At 43.9% G+C, this 18401-nt stretch overlaps 1 protein-coding gene across 1 annotated transcript in view; it reads right to left on the bottom strand.

Annotated features, from left to right (window-relative positions):
* Window positions 1-18401, bottom strand: part of LMBR1L (limb development membrane protein 1 like) — a 1236065-nt gene that overhangs the window by 1102359 nt on the left and 115305 nt on the right. The window contains exon 2 of the mRNA XM_044082192.1: window positions 7377-7410. Coding sequence (XP_043938127.1) covers window positions 7377-7410 — 34 coding nt within the window. The remainder of the gene's footprint in view (window positions 1-7376; window positions 7411-18401) is intronic.

Raw genomic sequence — 18401 nt, 5'->3', positions numbered from 1 at the left:
CATCAAAACCACATTGCAAGGTATGTTTACTCACTTGTTCTGCACTATGTATCAAAATCCTGCAACTCCTTTAAGTCTGGTTGTTCAGGTTGTGACATTTTGCTTCTCAACTGTGATAACAGAAACCGTTGGTACTTTAGCATATGGAACTGGCAGTTTAATGCCCTCATGGTTAAGGTGGCCGAGGTGTATACCTTTTTTCCCCACCTTTCTAAGGATCTGGAGTCCCTCTCGGAAGGTAATGGTTTTTTTGCAGTGGAGGCCTCAATTCCCTTGGGGCCCTGTGAGATAGTTTCTGGGTCAGCTGCATGACTTTTGTATAAAAATTGGTGAGAGTCAGGAACCCGGTAATACCGGTCAGGCTTGACTGGTGCTGGAGGTAAAGAATCCGGGTTAAGGCAGGCCTCCGAGTACACATCATCTAGGATGTCTAAGACAGGAGGTATAGCTAGAGGCCTGTGCTGAGGTAGCAAGAGAAAGTCCCTAAGCCTTTTCTTGGAATCTGAGTACTCTTGGCCTTCCCAGTGGAAGTGTTCCCTTAATGTATGCAAGGTTTCCCCAAATGAGTAATCCTCTGGGGGGGGGGACAGAGGGAATGGACTCCTCAGCATCAGAATCTTCAAAAGGGGAGTAAGAATGTTCCTGATCATCAGAGTGTTCTGAAATAATGGAGGCCTGGTCAGAGGAGGGGGATTCTCCACTCTGGGCCTTTTGTCCAGGGGGGGGGGGGTTGAGATCCCCTGATAAGAGTAATCAAATCCTCAGCCATTTTAAGCATCTGTTTTTTAGGCATGTGGCCTGGAGAAGGGCCCTGTGGAGCTTGTCTCTTAGAATGCATGGCTGCTTTAGACTTAGTGAAAGCCTTGATAGAAAAAGAAGAGGAAGGTCTGAAGACACCTTGAGAGGAGGCAGACCTGTCTACATTTTGAGATTCACCACCAAGAGTGGCTTCGGTATCCGTAGTCGGAGTGTGGGCAGAGGAGCCTGCGACCTCGGGCACTGAAGACACCGCCAATGAAGTGTCGTCGGTAGGCAGGGGCTGCGTAGGCGCCTTGCTGAGAACCGGACCATCTGTAGTAGGCTTTGGCGTGGTGTCGGTGGAGGCCGCGGACCGCGTGTGTCGGTCCTTATCTTTGCGTTTTTTAGACAAAACTGGAGTCGGAATATCCGACGACATAATATAGTTAAATTTTTTACCAAAATAATGCTGGGCGAACTCCGCCCAACGCTTAATGGTGCGTTTGTTGAATGTAGCACAAAAACGACAGACCGAGACGTCGTGGTCTGGGCCTAAGCAAGGAATGCAGAGGAAATGAAAATCCTTATGCGGTACTTGCTTCCCACAAGAAATACAATTATTAACTTTGTCTGACATCGGTCTGAGGCAAGAAAAGTTTCTAACGGGTACTTAGCTTTAAAGAAGACTTCGGTTGCAAAATTTTCGTAATTTCAGGAGCTGGCCGACCGGCACTTGCGAACTGCTTCTGCTTCAGCACCGCGCGGCAAGAAAGACTGAAGAAAATGGCGTCGGCTGGTTCTTTTATACCCCTGGCGCTCTGACGTCAGGGAAGAAGCAACGACAACCGACGCCGGACCTATACTTTGGAATTCGGCCGACCGAGGACCCATCTGACGGCAGGAGAACCCATCTGTTATGACTGCAGCTGTATGCACGATGAACATCTTACTGAGAAACATTGGAATTTCCTGTAGCAGGGGTGAATAGGAATGTGAAGGCACGGATCCTTCAGATCCAGGGATATCAAAGGCCTGGTGGGGGATAACGGGCAACAGCAGCCGCAAGGTGAGCATTCTGAAGGGGAGAACCTTGAGATAAAGGTTGGATATGGACAAATCTAGAATTGGTCTCCAAGGATCATCCTTTCTTGGGACCAAAATATCTGGGAGTAAAATCCCTTGTTTAGCTAGTGTAGTGTGACCCTTTCTACGGTGCCCTAGGCTTGAAGTTGATCCAGAATAGAGGGGGAAAGATGGAGGTGACTTGAAGGGGGACTGGGGTATCCCCTGGAAGGGGGGGGTAGAGCCCACCAAGTCATAAAATAACCGTTTTGACTTACAGAAAGCAACCAGGGCTCTGAGGTGATCTTCTGCCAGGAGGGTAGGGAGAGGGCGAGACGAAGGGACGGGGGTGTGGAGAGAGGTAGTAGGTTTGAGTCACAGTTGAGGGGTTCTGTCCTGGTCAGGCTGCCTCCGCAAGGGAGTGTTATTACGGGAAGAAGGGGGCCTAGGAATGGAATGTTTCCTAGATTGCCTCCGTCCTTTAGCCTGTGGTGGTGGAGAAGGACTGTGCCCTAACAAAGGTGGTTCTTTGAGGGTAGTTTCTATGGTACCTAGGGATAGGTGAAACCAGCAAGTGCTTTAAATTTTGCAACTCATTTCCCTTTTCTTGCAGAGATTTGAGGAATTCTGCTGATGCTTCACACAAAAGGGCCTTATTATCTAGTGGTGCATCCAGCAACTTGGTTTGTACATTCATAGGGAGAGGTTGTACCCTCACAGAGGAATATCTTAGCAATACAGAGCCTGAAGCTGCAGATTTAGAAGAGGCCTCCACCGCATCGCAACTGTACTTAATGATTGAGTACCTTGTCACCTGTGATGCAATGGAGAGAAGGGAGTTTAGTTGGGCCTTGGCAGACGAGTGGCAAGAGGGCTGCTGCCTTAGAAAGGGTGTTTAGAACAAACCTGGCCATGTGGATTTGACATTTTAGGGTCCTGATGGCAAGAGTGGAAGTATAGACTTTATCCCTTACTGACAAGGGCAGCAAGTCCATGAATAGGCTAGGGAAGAAGGAGGTAGAAGGCAGCTGCCTGGATAATTTGTCAGCTGAGACTGACATGACTGTAGAGTCTGCAGGGGGGGGGGTTCTTAAACAGGTTCTGTGTGTCCTGAGGAACTTTACAGAACCTGTCTGGGCACTCAGAAGCTAGGGGTTAAGAATCAGGGGCCTGTGAAGCAGCCAAAAGGCATCTTGAAAGGCTGGAAGCAAGGGAGAGGCTGCAGATGGTGAGGGTTTATCCATCTGAAGTAATTCAAAAATAACTCTTTTTTAGTTTCTGAGACATCTGAGGCCTACCATTTGATGTGTTCTCTCATGAGAGAGAGATGAGATCTCAAAAAAAAAAAATTCTTCCTCTGAAAATTCAAGACTGATAAGAGTCCTCTTCCTCAGGGGTAATGAAGTCCTTGGGGGATTCAATTTGTGAGCAATAGGTAAGGGTGTCTTCAGAGGAGGAGTATTCCTCCTCAGACTCTTTTAAGGCCTGCACATGAGTAGGAAAGCAGGAGGAGATTCCTGTGACTGTAGGCCTGGAATGCCCGGAAAAGATTTTGGGAGAAAACTTCCCAGACAGGGGCAGACTGCTGCTTTATATGCTTTAATTTTTGTTTTCTCTTCAAGGGAGTTGAACAATGTGTGGATTTAGAAGCTGCCATCTGGGAGGATTGCAGAGCAGGAGCAGGCCCCCTCCAACGCCACAAGCCGTGGTTCCCCCTCGCCATCAGGAACGGATGGCTGATCAACCTCAGCGGACATGCTCAGCATTTCCATCGGGCTGGCTTCCATTAGAGTTCCCGGATCCAACTGAGAAACAGGCATCCAATGGGATCCTGGGCTAATATCTGCCTCGAAAGTCTCACCGGACTCCTGAGGTGCAACAAGGGTGTCAGGCCTAACTTTTTTGGCCTTCTTTCTAGGCGGCTCATCGAAGTACCTACCCCACCCCTCCATACCCAATGCTAGATACTAGAGTCTCTAGTTCTCTAGATAGAGAGTTTGAGAGCAGCCAGATGGCTGCGAAGTTTTTGGCACAAACAATTTACAAATGTCGCAAGACATCTGGTCGTAGGCCGCCTTAGACAAAACAAGCACATATAGTGTGTGTCCCTGTGTGGAATTTGTCTTCCACAAGCACACTTGTACACCTGAAAAGGTAATGAATAGAAAACACACACAAAAAAAAAAAAACAAAGGCTACTTATCTGAAGTGGACAGCTGTCAAACGAGTGAACTGCTTCCTGAAGCTGGTGATCAGGAGTCCGAAGATCATTACAGCAGAAAAGTCCTGAAGTGGGTATGTCAGATGTCACCTTTATAGCCAATGTCGGTTTATGGCTCTGACATCAAATGTCACATGTACACCTGCTCCTAAAGCCTTTGGTATACTGGCCGGATGTCTGGTGGTGCAGACAGTAATCTCCCTACAGTAATGAATAGTGCAACATGAGAATAGAAGGACATCCTTTTTATGCATTCAGTGAACCACTCCAAGGTGAGGAATGAAATGGGTGCAGAATTGGGAATATCAATGAATCATTCAAGCAATTCTCCCCTCAAGATTCCCTGCTGCCCAAATGGGTTGATGTTACCATTAAGTCCCTGGCTTTCACTAAACACAGGTTCATGGGTAAATCCTAGACTAGCTGCCCTTGCAGGCCATTTTAAGCCTAGCCAATTTCCCTTTTTGTGCTTAAAATAACCTATCCCATTTGGGTATAGATTGGCCTTACTGGCTAACATTCTTTAGCATTATACGTTTCTCTGGATACATACTCTTTCCCTTCTCTGGGACAGGACTGCCAACACCAGCTGACTGCGCCCATGCTTCCCAGTAAAACCCTTTAGCATCTGACCTTCTAGTCAAACCATATCAGCTGGAATGTAGTCAGGGCTCTATCCTTCCATGCTGCAAAGTTTGGCAAAAATAGTATTTTTTTTTTTTAACAGAAAGCATATTTTCTTCATGACTGCGGATGTTAGCATATTCTTGTCAGTTTAACAAAAACTACTCTAGAAGGGTCACACTGGTTGTGCCAAAATGTCCGATTCACTGCATCAGCTTCTACTCTCTGTGCAACTTACTTCAAGTCTTGGTTTAAAAGCTCTGCCAATATAGAGCAAAATATTTATCTGAAAGTGTGCCAATTTCCTCAGGCTTCTGATATCCCACGGATAGAAATATTCTAACTGCAAGCAAATATTTCTTCATCTAAAATTGTGCTAGTTCATTTACTCTTTTCTGACGGTCCAAAATCACTTTGCAGCAATGTGAAAGTGCAACTGTGGGTAAGTATACTTATCATAAAAGTAAATCTTTGAAGACAGACTACAAATACAGTAAATCACAACACTTGGGTCAATTCTGACCTACACTGCTTCAACCTAGTTAGTGTTTTCACCAAGCCTCCCTATCCCTATGAAGACCTGCGTTGGCTTCACACTTGCATTTCATGGAGCATTGTTCAGTGTATAAAACACTCGCACATCAAGAGCATTCCTATGAGGGTTGGTCATCTCTTCAAGCCCCTTACATCTTTCAAAGGGATTACAAATGTGTTAATTCACTCATCTTAGAAAAATAAAACAATACACGATGAAAAACCACTGTGCTACAGTTTACTACAGTATTATACTAAAACTATACATAGATATACACACACATATAAATATGCATGTGTGTGTGTCTTGTCTGTATAGGACTTTTCAACATCAGCTAAGGATTCAACTCATCACATGCAACAGTCTGCAAGTCATTTATTTTTGGAAATATGAAGGTCCACACAGAAATATATTACACATTCATAACTGACAGCAAACTAGAAATATCTCCAGAGTAGTATATTATGCATAAGCAATGACAATGTGCTTTTTTCTCTCACCTAGACATTTCACAAGATGGCTTTCAATACAAATGCAAATATGAAACCATGAATACCAAGCATCAAACCACGGTTACAGTGGACACCCCTTAAAGGTACAATCCTAGAGTCTAAAATACCGACCTAAAGAAACTTGACCAGATACCTCCCAGTTGCCACCACCCACTTACATCAACCCTACTCCGGGTTTCTATTTACTTTATGCAGCCCTGTTTTCATTCCCTCTGGTGAGCACAATTAATATTCAGTTCCTGTCAAAGCTTTCGGTTCTCGATCAGTGGGAAACAACAACGTTATTAGATTTTTGCGTGCATTTGTGGTGGGGGTGGTTAGGCAAGACTCCGTGTTTACTTTTTATGAACTCGTCAAAGTTCTTAAATATGCAGCTCTATTTCCTTTTTTATTCTGCATAGCGTAATTCCAAGCAGTGTAGTCAAAAGAGTACAGTTTAGTGAATTCATACTAAAGCTTGCTTAGTGTCTTGATGGATCCCCCATACTCTGTAGTAAAGCAATCTTGGAATTAATATGTAAAACTGTCACAGGTTGCCGTACTGTACAGCCCCCCCACCATGACAGCAAGTTTTGGACTTCATTGTTTAAAATGAATCTACTGCTTGTGTCACGTGTTTTTTTTTTTTTTTTTTTTTTTTTTTTTTTTTTTTTAATTACACCAGGTCAGAAAACCATAAACACTTGGGCTAGTATTCAAAGATCAAAAAACAAAACATGAAAAAGAAGACGGCTTCCACTACTGTTTGAAATTGCATCATTTCGATGTTTTTACCAGAGCAAGTGGCAGTCATACATATCACAGCATTTGGCTAGCATTCAGAAATCCACACAAAAAAAAATGAAATGAAATGAACTAAAGTTTTAGCTTTGCATTGCTCACATGCTTCCCTGCAAGGTAATAAAATTCCTGAAAGGCTACTTTTCTCTGAGGATAAAAAAACATAGGTAAAACTAATGATTGACTCAGTGAGAGATGTTGCGAGTACAACTGCAATACTAGATGGAATTTGACTAAGACCACTGAAACTTCCTGTAAGCACCCCTCACCCAACCTCACAGCCAAAGCTGGGGCATACTCAGAAAGCTGGACTGAAAATGTACACAAAGACTAGAATCACAGCAAAAAATCTCTTTTACGTTAACAGTCCAGTGTTATTTTGTTACTTCTGCTGTGCACTCTCTTAAGCTGGCTATTGCTAATTGGTAATTCACTAGTTAAGAAAGCCAGACCCCAAAAAATGTTACAACACCCCAAGAAGATATGCATGTTAAATGGAAATGGAAAAAAAATAGCCTATACACGTGAATGAGTTGAAAGCTGAACTGTGTGTGGTACAAAAAAGCCCATGGACAAATGAAGCATGTGCCAAAAAGCAAAAAGTAGTATTCCTTAGCATAAGAATGGGAGAAATACAAAGGAGCCGGGGATGGAAAGACATGAAATCCAAACTGCATGATTCTAATGACAAGGTGGCTGATAAAAACATGAATCATTGAATCTTTCTCATAAGTAGTTAATACTTCTGTTAGTTATCAACTGAAAATCTAAGCACTCTTTTCTAAAGAAAGTAAGTAAGCCTGATGGTATAAGGTACTACTAGAACATCAACATCAGCAATGAAGTTACAAATGCTGAGGCATTAGATACTACCAAAATTAACTCTGTAGAAAAGAAAACTTACGCAATTCGATTGACTGTCGCATCTTCATTGTCAACTGAAAAAAAAGAAAAAAACATGTTTAAAAACGTCCTTTTAAGTAGGGAAGACAAGTTCTATGGCAATGCTTCATAAAGTACAGTTGTGTAAATAAACCTGTCATAACAGCAGATATTCAAATAACCACTGCTGTACAGCAGCCTTAGTTACAAGCTGCGAAGGACATTAACAGAAGGCTAGGAGTCCAAATCTTAAGACACCTTCCACACAACCAAACCATTAACTAGCACAAGCAGGGCTGGAAAAAAAAAAAGTTTAGGGCTAAGCACTTCACAGCTTGCATGCCAACTGTAAGATCGAGGTTAGATCCCTGAAAATGTTAATTGTATGAAAATAAACATAAAAGTCTTCATCCTGGCAACAAAAAAATATACAAAAATGGTGGGGGGTGCAATGTATGGCTACTGCAGCAGTGATCTTTCAAGCATCTAATGCTATGGTATGTTTACTTATATGGCTGTTTATGTTCATCATTCCATCACTACTGAGGAAGCCTTAACTACATGGGTACACTACCATAGTTTAAACTGATTGCGATGAGGGATAACAGGCCAGGAGCCACTGGCAAGCAATCCAAGCAAAGCCTGTCCTATACCTTGGGAGGAAATCTAGTTTGTAGTAAAAGTATGTACAGAGGGCCAAACTGCTGCTTCTGTAATACTTCTAGAATACAATCCTTTTCAGAAAGCCAAGGTCCTGGCACAGTTAACCTTGACTGTACCTGGAATTAACTTATTGTGGTGGGTATTGTGACGACCCCCTACATAAACCCAGGGCAGTAACTAATTAGCCTCAATCCTCACCACTGTTTCCGGTAAGGAAGCATCAGTGAAAGCAGGGATAGAAATAATTTCCCCTAAGAGTATACTGGGAACAGGCGCCAAACCTGAGACTGGACTATATGGTTCAATCCATATCCCCAAATGAGTCTTCACACTACCCACTGCAGAGCGTTGTGTCCCAGTTCTAGGCAACTAACACACACACACACACAAATATTTGCTAATCACACATACAAACACACTTGGGAAAGACTGGCACCGATTCACCTGCTATGTCCTCCTTCCCAAATTATACGGTAATGCTGCCATCAGTCAAAATTCCGCGATGCCCTCCAAAAGGGGTGTTAATTATATTGGATAAAATAAATCTTGACACATAAGATAGCATGTAATCCAAGCAGTCAGGCTTTTCTGAGTGGCCCTAGTGTTATCACAATAAGCATAAACACTCAAGTTACTAAAAGTACTTTCCTCAATAACCAGCCACAAAAGTAGTAAAATATTTAATAAAATGATTTAAAACAAATGTACACTGAATAATTGATTCCAATAAACCACAGAGTTTCACACAGGAATTACGAAAATAACACTGTAGGATAGGGTTCACACTGATTAAGAAAAAACTAACCATCTGTTACCAATGCACTGTACGAACATGTACATAAATGCACGGAACTAGCCATATCCAACAGAATGAAGACGTTTTCCTCCAAAAAAAGGAAGCCAATCTGTTGGTCTCCTGCCATAAATAAACTCTACAACAGAAGGAAAAAACTTGTTACAGAAAAGGAAGTCCCAAGACTGGAAAAACTCCCTTATCAGCCTCAACAAAAAGTGTAGATCAGTCATCAAAAAGTATAGTTTTGTACCTACCATAAATGTAGATATTCGAGTGTAGACACTGCTGCAGTCATTACACTTGGGTTATCCTGCCATCAGGCGGTTCCCCGGTCGGCCTGAGTTCCAAAGTCTTGGTCCGGCGTCGGTTGCTGTCGCTTCTTCCCTGACGTCAGTGTGCCAGGGGGATATAAGATGCAGCCGACGCCATTTTCTTCAGTTTTTTTTGCCCCAGATGTCAGGTGCCCCCAAATTGGTAGGCCTTGCAAATTGCTAGTGAAATATATATAAAAAAGAAAAGCAAACAATCATTTTTAAATTACCAGCAAATACTCCCTTTTAGGAAATAAGGGTAGAAGAGCTAGGTACGTACCAGAAAGTAAGAGGGAAAGGAGGGAGGGTAACCTGGACTGCAGCAGTGTCTACCCTCTAACATCTACATTTATGGTAGGTACAAAACTGTACTATGTTCATCGTGTGACACTGCTGCAGTCAATACACTTGGGTGGAATCCCAAAGCTGAGGTAGGGAGGATGGATCTATAAGGCATTAGGGGTGGCTATAAGGCCCTGCAGCATAGCAGTGGCAAAGCCAGCTCTGGATTTGGAATATAAAGGCAAATGGTAATGTTTGGTGAAGGTATGGACAGAACTCCATGTTGCTGCTTCTAAAATATCATTGGTAGGCACTCCTCTGAGGTAGGCAGTTGAAGTGGCTGTTGCCCTGGTGGAGTGAGATCTAATGCTGCTAGGTACAGGTTTCCCATGGTGGGTATAACAAAAACGTATACAGTGAGCTATTCATTTTGAAATAGTCTGCTTTGAAATGGCTTTTCCCTGTGCTCCTGCAGTGTATGCTGCCAATAATTGCTCAGATTTTCTGAAAGCTTTTGTTTTGTCCAAGTAGTAGCGTAACTGTCTGTGAATGTCCAAGGAATGTAGTAGTCTCTCTCCTTTGTTCTGTGGTTTTGGGTAAAAAGTTGGCAAGTAAATAGTTTGGTTTAGAGCCACACTTGATACTACCTTTGGCATAAATGTAGGGTTTGTTCTTAAGGACACCTTGTCCTGGTGGAAGATGAGGAAAGGTTCCACTGCCATTAGTGCCTGTAATTCTGAAACTCTTCTTACTGACGTTATTGCCAGTAGTAGAGCAGTCTTCCAAGAGATGCATTTTAAACCTGCTGTGTTAGCTGGCTCAAAAGGAGGTAAAGTTAATTTTTCCAAAACAAAGTTGAGGTCCCAAGTTGGCGTAGGTGCTCTATGGGGCGGTCTCATGTTTTTAGCCCCTCTGAGGTACTGTTTGAGCAAAGGATTTGAAAAAATTGGTGGATCCGTGTTGTAATGAGCAGAAATGGCTGAGGCATGAATCTTGATGGATGAGAAAGAGAGGCCCTTGTCCAGCATCTCAGGTAAGTATTGAAGTATCTGAGGAATGTTTGGTACAAGAGGGCCAAGGCTGTGTGTGCTTGGTTCCAGGCACAGAATCTCTTCCATTTATCCGAGTAGGCTTTCTTGGTGCTAGGCCTTCTAGCCTCCAGAATGACATCTATAACAGCTTTGGAGAGAGAGAATGCTTGGTTGGTTAAGGAATTGTCTATGCAGCTAGATTTAAGGTCTTTAGCTGGCTGTGAAGTATCTGATTGTTGTGTTGTGTCAACAGCTGTGGGATATGAGGCAAAATCCAGGGTAGTTCGTGTGCCAAGTTCTTTAAGATTGGGTACCAGTGCTGGCGTAGCTAGTCTGGTGCAATCAGGATCATCTTTGGCTCTTCCTGCCTGGCTTTTATAAGTACCTTTGGAAGGAGAGGTAGAGGAGGGAAAGCGTATACTTGTAGGTTTTTCCAGCTGAATGAGAGGGCATCCACTTTCCATGCTTGTGGATGGTAGCTCCTTGTGCAGAATTTCTGTATTTGGCAGTTCATTGGGGTTACAAACAGATCTATGTCTGGTTTCCCCCATTTTTGTGCTATCATTCTGAATATTTGTGGACTCAATTGTCATTCGTGAGGATCCATGATGTTTCTGCTTAGGTCATCTGCCAGTGTGTTTTTCTCTCCTGGCAGGAATTGTGCCTGCAGATGAACTTGGCAGTTTAAAGCGGTGTTCCACAAGTTCAAGACTTGTCTGCAGAGGGGGTAGGAGTGTGTGCCCCCTTGCTAGTTTATGTACCACACAACTGTGGTGTTGTCCGTCTTTACTAGTAGTTGTCCTGGATGTAGCAGGTCCTTGAAAGATATAATTGCATTTTGTACAGCTAGCATCTCTTTTTAATTGATGTGGAGATGTCTTTGTTCTGCGGGCCACCTCGCCCTGAATACATTTTTCTGCCATGTGTGCTCCACAGGCGTAATCCGATGCATCTGTTGTCAGTGTCTGCCTGGCTGTGGGTTGAGTAAAAGGCTGCCCCTTGTTGAGGTGACAAGCTTGAGTCCACCATTGAAACTACTGTTGTAGGCAAGGAATTAGTGGTATAACTGTTTCCAAATTTTGACAGTGTTGAGACCATACACTCTTTAGGTACCATTGTAGTTTCCTCATATGCAGTCTGGCATATGGAATTAGTAGTATGCAAGATGCCATGTAGCCCAAAGCCTGCAGAATTTTTCTTGCAGGGAGTTGGGTCTTTGTTGCCATTAAATGAAAATACTGAGTCAGTTGTCCTTGCTTGTCTGGCGTGAGATAAGCCATCTGGGCCGTTGTGTTTAAGCTGGCACCCAGGAATATTATCTGTTGTGAGGGCACTAGTTTTGATTTCTTTTCGTTTACTGTGTACCCCAGGCAACTTATCTGTTTTACGTACGCCAGATGCTTTAGAAGAATGTCCTTGCTCTCTGCTTGGATTAGGCAGTCGTCCAGGTATGGGTAAATTTGAATTCCTTTTTGCCTGCAAAATGCAATTACTGGTGCCAGGCACTTTGTGAAGACCCTGGGCGCAGTAGATAAGCCAAAGGGCAGTGCAGAGAATTGACAGTGCATTGAACCTGCTAGAAATCTGAGGTATCTTCTGCAGTTTTGTCTGACAGGGACATGCAGGTATGCCTCTTTGAGGTCCAAAGTCATGAGTCGAGCTTTCTTGCCCAGCTTTGGAAGAAGCTCCTGTAGTGTCAACATTTTGAATTTCTGAATGTCCAGGTAAGTGTTCAGAGAAGAAAGGTCCGGAATGGGTCTCCAGGCTTTGTCCTTTCTGGGAACCAGAAAGAATCTTGAGTAAAATCCTTGTCTTTGCTCTTGTGGTGGTACCTTTTGAATAGCTCTCATGTCCATGAGAGCGGTAATATGTTTTTGAGCCTCTGCCCATTGATTTGGTGACAGATTTGGCATTCCTTTTAATCTGATGTTGAGAACCCATTTGTCTTTGGTGATGCAAAGCCAATTGTGATAGAAGAGAGACAGTTTTCCTCCTATGGGGGCTGCCAAGAGAGAGCTGTTTGGCAGCTGTAGTGGGAAGTCATTGAAATTTTTTTTTTTTTTTTTTTTTTTTTTTTTTTTTTTAAGGTTGAGGTCTGTCTTCCCCTTCTTTCTGGCCTGGTGCACCCCATTGTCGAGGTCTGTAAGGGCCTTGTGTCTGACCTCTTCCTCTTGGACGTCTATATCTGCCCCTCTGAGGTCTGTCTGTGACTGGAAAGGACCAATTTTTTGTTGGCCAATTTCTGCTGAAACGAGGGGGTTGAACCTGTAAGAAATCTTTGACCATTTGATTAGATTTTGCCTCATCTTCCATCTTTTTTAATACCTCCTCTGCCTTAACTCCAAACACCACATCCCGTTGCAAAGGTGTTCTTTTAAACAAGCATGCCTTCTAATGACAGAGCCTGTAACTGCTGCTCTACAGGAGGCCTCTAAGGAATCAAAACCACATTGCAAAGTACGTTTTCCCACCTGTTCAGCTGCATGCAATAAATCCTGCATTTCTTTCAAATTAGGAGGATCTGGATCTGGAAGCATCTTTTATTTCAACTGAGGCATTAAAAATTGCTGATATTTTAACATGTGAAACTGGCAATTTAAGGCTCTCATGGCTAAAGTTGCAGATGTATAAACTTTCTTGCCCCATCTGTCTAATGCTCTAATTGCAAAGTACGTTTTCCCACCTGTTCAGCCGCATGCAATAAATCCTGCATTTCTTTCAAATTAGGAGGATCTGAATCTGGAAGCATCTTTTATTTCAATTGAGGCATTAAAAATTGCTGATATTTTAACATGTGAAACTGGCAATTTAAGGCTCTCATGGCTAAAGTTGCAGATGTATAAACTTTCTTGCCCCATCTGTCTAATGCTCTAGAATCTCTGTCAGAGGGGACTGGGTTTTTTGCTGATGAGGCCTTAATCCCTTTGGATCCCTGAGAAATAGTTTCAGGGTCAGCAACCAGGCTTTTGTATAGAAATTTGTGAGAATCAGGGACTCTAATATCTACCTGGCTTAACTGGGGCTGGTGGTAAGGAGTCAGGGTTTAAGCTGGATTCAGTGTATACATCATCCACAATATCTAACACTGGCGGAATAGCAAGGGGTCTGTGTTGAGGCAATAAAAGGAAGTCTCTGAGCCTTTTCTTGGATTCTGAGTAATCTTGGCCTTCCCAGTGGAAATGCTCCCTCATGGTATGCAAGGTCTCCCCAAAGGAGTAGTCCTCAGGCGGAGAAGCTGATGGAATGGTTTCCTCAGCATCAGAATCCTCATAAGGGGGAAAGGAATACCCTATGTCTGAGGATGAGTCAGAGGAAATGGACACCTGGTCTGAAGATTCATAGTCTGCTTCTTGTCTGGGCCTTTTATCTGGAGGGGGTTGGGACCCCCTGATCAGGGTGATTAGGTCTTCGGCCATTTCAAGCATTTGTTTCTTAGGCATGGAAGCCTGCCCTGGAGACTGCTGTGTCGGTTTCCTTGCTTTAATGGGAGGGCTTAGACTTAACAGAGGGTTTAACTGTTAACTGCGTAGGTCTGAAAACACCCTCTGAAGCTGTGGAAAGTTCAGCTACTTCGGTTCCCTCTGAAGGATTAAGCTTGGTAATTTGAATTGTAGGGGTGTCCGAAGGCCCAGCCAGCTCCACGTGGGAGTCGGAGGCGGTCTGTGGCTCTATTGAAGCGGTCATCAGGGGCTGCGTAGGCGCGTCGCTGAATACTGGAGAACCGGCGACCGGCCTAGAAGAGGCCTCGTCAGTCATGGGCCTCGGATGCCTGTCCTTGGGTTTTTTTATGAATTCCGGTCGTCGGAAGTTCTGAAGGCATAATGTAATTAAATTTTCTGCCAAAATAATGTCGGGCAAAATCAAACCGACGTTTAATAGTGCACTTGTTAAACCTGGCACAAAACTGACAACCAGTGACGTCATGGTCCGGGTCTAGGCATGGAATACAGTAGGAGTGGAAATCCTTAGGAGGTATTTGTTCCCACAAGAAATACAAAGTACAGTTTTGTACCTACCATAAATGTAGATGTCCGATAGGAATGCATCTGCAGTCCTTACAAATGGGTTGTCCTGTCGTCAGGCAGCCCTTCGGTCGGCCGGATTCCAAAGTCTGGGTCTGGCTTCGGCTGGTGTTGCACTTCACCCGACGTCATAGCTGCAGTTCTTCGGGTATAAAGGCATCAGCCGACGCCATTTTCCTCAGTGTTTCTTGCCCCAGATGCCAGGTGCCCTCTTGGATGGCTAAATTTGGATAAATGCCAATGTTTCCAAATAGTAGAGAGCAAACACATAAAATAAGCATGTATGTACATATATACAAACAAATACACCATAATAGATCCCCAAGCTAGCTGAAAGATGGCAAATACCCTAGGAGTACCACAGAGGGGAAGGCGGGTGGGTAATCCTGACTGCAGATGCATTCCTATCGGACATCTACATTTATGGTAGGTACAAAACTGTACTATGTCCTTCAAGGATGCATCTGCAGTCCTTACAAATGGGTAGAATACCATAGCCAAACTAGGGGAGGAGGAAAAAGAAAGATTATGGTGTAGTCAGGATCCCTTGCAAAACAGCAGTGGCAAAAACTGCTCGGGATCTAGAGTATAAAGGTAAATTATAATGCTTGGCAAATGTATGCACGGAGGTCCAAGTAGCAGCCTCTATAATGTCCTTGGTAGCCACCCCTCGTAAGAAAGCTGTAGTAGTGGCTGTAGCCCTTGTGGAGTGAGGCCTGATGTTCTCTGGAGTTTTCTTTCCATGGAAGGAGTAACAAAATCTAATGCAATTTCCTATCCACTTGGAGATTGTCTGTTTTGAAATTGCTTTTCCTTCCCTTCCTGTTGCATATGCTACCAGAAGCTGGTCAGTTTTCCTATTGCACTTGGTCCTGTCCAGGTAGTAGCGTAATTGTCTATGCACATCCAAGGTATAGAACAGTCTTTCTCCCCTGTTCTGTGGGTTGGGGAAGAATGTAGGTAGGTGGATAGCCTGGTTTAAAGATACTCTGGATACCACCTTAGGCATAAATGTAGGATTTGTTCTCATGGACACTCTGTCTTGATGGAAGATCAGGAAGGGTTGTACTGCCATTAATGCCTGTAGTTCAGAAACCCTTCTTGCTGAGGTGATTGCCAGCAGGAAAGCAGTCTTCCAGGATAAGTATTGTAATTCTGCTGTTGCTGCTGGTTCGAAAGGTGGAAGCGTCAATTTTTCTAGCGCAAAGTTCAAGTCCCATGCTGGCAATGGTGGTTTCCTAAGAGGTTTTACATTTTTGATTCCTCTCAGAAACTGCCTGAGCAGAGGATGTGAGAAGACAGGAGGATCCAAGCTGTATTCTGCCGAAATAGCTGATGTGTGTATCTTGATGGAGGAATAGGACAGGCCTGTATGGAAGAGCTCTGCCAAGTACTCCAGGATGTTGGCTATGTTTACCAGTGACACATCTTTTCCCTTTGCAGTACTCCAAATGAGATATCTTTTCCATTTTGCTGCATAATTCTTTCTTGTTGAAGGTCTGCGAGCCTCAAGAATAATGTCTTTAACCCTTTGGGATAAATTTGGGTTAGTTGCTCTTATGTAATGTTCCAGGCAGTCAGCTGCAGAGTTTTCAGGTTTGGATGCAGGATGTTGTAGTTGTTCTGTGTTAACAGCAATGGGATCAGGGGTAGTGTCCACATTTGTTCCCGAGACATGCTCCTCAGTAATGGGTACCAATGTTGTCTTGGCCAGTCTGGAGCTATCAGAATGATCCTTGGACGTTCCTCTTTGATCTTCAATAGCACCTTGTGCATCAAAGGAAGTGGTGGGAATGCATATGCTGTCAGGTTTTTCCAACTGAAAGATAGGGAGTCCACCTTCCAAGCAAGTGGGTGGTGCATCCTTGTGCAGAATTTCTTTAGCTGGTGATTGAGTGGGGATGCAAATAAGTCTATTTGTGGTAGCCCCCATTTTCTTGTGATGGCTTTGAAGATGTCCGGGTGCAGCATCCATTCGTGGGCATCCGTGGTAGTTCTGCTTAATATGTCTGCTAGAATGTTTTCTTTTCCCGGTACAAAAATTGCTTGTAACTGAATGTTGTAGCTCAGAGCCACATTCCATAGGTCCAGTGCCATCCGGCATAGAGGGTATGAATGTGTGCCTCCCTGTTTGTTGATGTACCACATAACTGTGGTGTTGTCTGTCCTTATCATCAACTGTCCTTCTTGGAGGAATGGTCTGAATGTCTGGATTGCCAATTTTACTGCCAGCATTTCCTTTAGATTTATGTGCAGGTGCAGCTGATCTTGAGTCCATAAGCCTTGTATGCACTTGTCCAGCATGTGGGCCCCCCAACCGAGGTTTGAGGCGTCCGTTGTGATGGTTTGGCTTGGTTGAATGCTGTAGAAGGGCAAGCCTGTGTTTGATTGACAGGCCTGAGCCCACCATAGGAACTCTTGCTTCAGGCATGGTATTAGTGGAATTTTGGTTTCTAGGCTGTGTTTGTGTTGAGACCATAAATTCTTCAGGTACCACTGTAGCTTTCTCATGTGCAGTCTGGCATGACGGACCAGAATTATGCAGGATGCCATGAAGCCCAGGGCTTGCAGTACTTTTCTTGCTGTTAGATGGTTCTGCTTTGTTAATGCCAAGAAGTAGAGAGGAAGTTGTTCTTGTTTTTCTACAGTTAGGAATGCCATCTGTTTTGATGTATCCAGCTCTGCACCCAAAAAGGTTATTCTTTGGGATGGTATCAGCCTTGACTTTTTTATATTGACTGTATATCCCAGGGCTTGCAGCAAGTAAATGACTCTTTGTAAGTCTTCTGTTAGCTTGTTTTTGTTGTCCGCTTGTATCAGGCAGTCGTCCAGGTAGGGATAAATTTGGATTCCCTGAAGTCTGCAATGAGCGATTACTGATGCCAGGCATTTCGTGAACACTCTTGGCGCAGAAGATAAGCCAAAGGGCAATGCTGAGAATTGATAATGCTCTGATCCTGCAAGAAATCTGAGGTATCATCTGCAATTTGGTCGTATGGGGACGTGCAGGTATGCCTCCTTGAGATCTAGAGTTACCAGCCAAGACTCCTTGCCCAGTATGGGAAGAAGCTGCTGTAGAGTCAGCATTTTGAATTTTGGAACAATGAGGAATGTGTTTAAAGCGGACAGGTTGAGAATAGGCCTCTATTTTTTCTCTTTTCTTGGTACCAGGAAGAGTCTGGAGTAAAATCCCTTTCCTTGTTCCATAGATGGTACCTTTTCCACAGCTCTCATTCTTACTAATTGAGCTATTTGTTTTAGAGCTTCTATCTTTTGATTTGGTGGTAGGTTTGGCATTCCTCTTTTTCCTGGTAGAGTATGGAAATGAAACCTGTAACCTTGGTCTATAGTTTGCAAAATCCATTTGTCCCTTGTGATGTAATGGCAGTTCTTTGAAAATAAGGCTAGCTTTCCACCTAAGGGTGCTGCTAGCTGTTCCCTGGTAGGCGGTGCCAGAGCCAAGTCACTGTGATTGTCCTGTTGCAGTGGTGGTGGCTGCGTCAGTGCCTCGCTGGTTGTTGCCCTGCCACTGGCGACCCCTGTAGGCACCCCTGGATTGATTTCTGCCTCTTGAACGCCTATTCCTGCCTCTCTGTGCTTTAGAGGAGTCTGGAAAGGACCAATTTTTGGAGGGCCAGTTCCTGCTAAACCTTGGAGGTTGGACCTGTAAGAAGTCTTTCACTGTTTGTACAGATTTTGCCTTCTCTTCCATTTTCTTCAGTACCTGCTGTGCAGGAGAACCAAATAAATTGACCTTGTCCATGGGAGCATCTAATAGTTTTGATTTGACATGGTCCGGCAAGGCCTGTTCTTTCAACCATGCATGCCTTCTGATAACTGTGCCAGTCATGGCTGATCTAAAGGGAGCCTCCAGTGCATCATAGCCACATTTTAAGGAATGGTTACTAACTTGCTGAATGTTATGCACCATCTCCAGAACAT

This window comes from Protopterus annectens, chromosome 9.part0 (assembly GCF_019279795.1).
Source record: "Protopterus annectens isolate FY-2018-M chromosome 9.part0, PAN1.0, whole genome shotgun sequence".
Taxonomy (NCBI): Eukaryota; Metazoa; Chordata; order Ceratodontiformes; family Protopteridae; genus Protopterus; species Protopterus annectens.
The sequence above is the reverse complement of the archived record's forward strand: the minus strand, read 5'-3'. Positions and strand labels throughout refer to the sequence as shown.